The 1663-nt window shown below is 42.4% G+C and overlaps 1 protein-coding gene across 1 annotated transcript in view; it reads right to left on the minus strand.

The window, feature by feature from the left end:
• LOC107575942 (protein transport protein Sec24C-like) overlaps positions 1–1663 on the minus strand; it is a 12085-nt gene that overhangs the window by 2800 nt on the left and 7622 nt on the right. Inside the window, exons 11-12 of the mRNA XM_016262248.1 lie at positions 1493–1589; positions 1030–1178 (exon numbers count right to left, since the gene is read on the minus strand). Of these exons, the coding sequence (XP_016117734.1) occupies positions 1030–1178; positions 1493–1589 (246 nt within the window). The remainder of the gene's footprint in view (positions 1–1029; positions 1179–1492; positions 1590–1663) is intronic.

The raw sequence follows: 1663 nt of genomic DNA on the forward strand, positions 1-1663 counted from the left end.
GCTTTCACAACGAAACACAGCGTCACACACGGCGGCCTTGAGTGACCGGAGGCCGGTGGCTAGAGGGAGCGGTGGCCGGCAGATTAGACGAAGGAGCGGCCAGCGGGCTTGCGGCAACCACATGTGACGACCCCGGGCTGGACTCCGCTTCGTCCACTGTGAAAGCCGATCCGGCGATCCACAGCGCGAAGTTGATGTATTTCCTCAGCGACCAGCACGGATCAGCTCCAGGCATGACGAAGCGGATATCGTCCTCTTTTGGAAGACCAAACAAAGTAGTTTCGCTTTCACAACGGAACGCACAGTGCCTTCACGACATGGCGGCAGCAACAATACAACAGCAAGAATAAAAAAAGTTACGCCTTCTTTCTTTGCGTGAACATTTGGGCGGCGTTATGCAAATCTTCCCACATCGTGATGTAGACATGTGGGGGCGTGTTAGAACGAGCCGTTTTAGGTAGGCGTGGTTGACTCTTAACTTTTATAAAGAATATCTCTTTGGATTTGAGACTTTAGTCTTTGCAACTTTACAGATCTTCTTTATGCACCAAGAGCTTGTAACATTCCAAAGAGAAAGGAAAAATGTAAATAGTATCATATGACCCCTTTAAATGAACAACACATCAAATTATTTATCATATCCATTAATCTCAGATAAGTGTCATTTATCAAAATTTGAGACTGACTAATATGATAATTTATGATTTTATATCATCACATCAATACTACCTGTATGGCTACACCCCTCGTTTCATCTAAAGACTTGTTGTGAGTGAACTCAAATGCCAGAGCTGTGTGCCAATCAAGCGCTGCCATGGCAACACAGCAGGAGTCAGGACCGGCGATGAAGGAGCCATAGCAACCAGATATGCGCATCTCTGCAGAAGCACAGCGATATCATATGACCCCTTTAAATGAACAACACATCAAATTATTTATCATATCCATTAATCTCAGATAATTTTTTATCAAAATTTGAGACTGACTAATATGATAATTTATGATTTTATATCATCACATCAATACTACCTGTATGGCTACACCCCTCGTTTCATCTAAAGACTTGTTGTGAGTGAACTCAAATGCCAGAGCTGTGTGCCAATCAAGCGCTGCCATGGCAACACAGCAGGAGTCAGGACCGGCGATGAAGGAGCCATAGCAACCAGATATGCGCATCTCTGCAGAAGCACAGCGACTGAGCTGTTAATATGCCCACCAGCTATTTACAAATAACATCTGGCACTCATGCATCGAATTCAAGTTACAAACAAGTGACTATCCATTCAAGTACTCAAATGATTTGATACTTGACAGATTGTTTTATATAGACTATGACTTATATATGTATAGTAGGTGTCTAATTTGATTACATTTCAAAAAATGAATTCAATGCTCAACTACAGTCTTAACGTTTAGTTGGTAATAACCTTCTTAGTTCCTCTCTGTCTTGGAATCTGGGTTTCTAGATTCTTTCATACGCCCCTTTGCTTACCTTTACTGACAAAAACTCTGAGCTGAACTTTGAAGGCCATCTGCATATCCACACATCTGCTCAGATCAGCTCGGAAGCGTTCCTGTTCCATCTCCGACTGCAAAGAAAAGTACATGGAAAGATTTAGTATGAAATGACACAGTTTGTTCACACTACATTAAATATGGTTGT

The sequence above is a fragment of the Sinocyclocheilus grahami genome, unplaced genomic scaffold (assembly GCF_001515645.1).
Source record: "Sinocyclocheilus grahami isolate Dianchi unplaced genomic scaffold, SAMN03320097.WGS_v1.1 scaffold3031.1, whole genome shotgun sequence".
NCBI classification, from domain to species: Eukaryota; Metazoa; Chordata; class Actinopteri; order Cypriniformes; family Cyprinidae; genus Sinocyclocheilus; species Sinocyclocheilus grahami.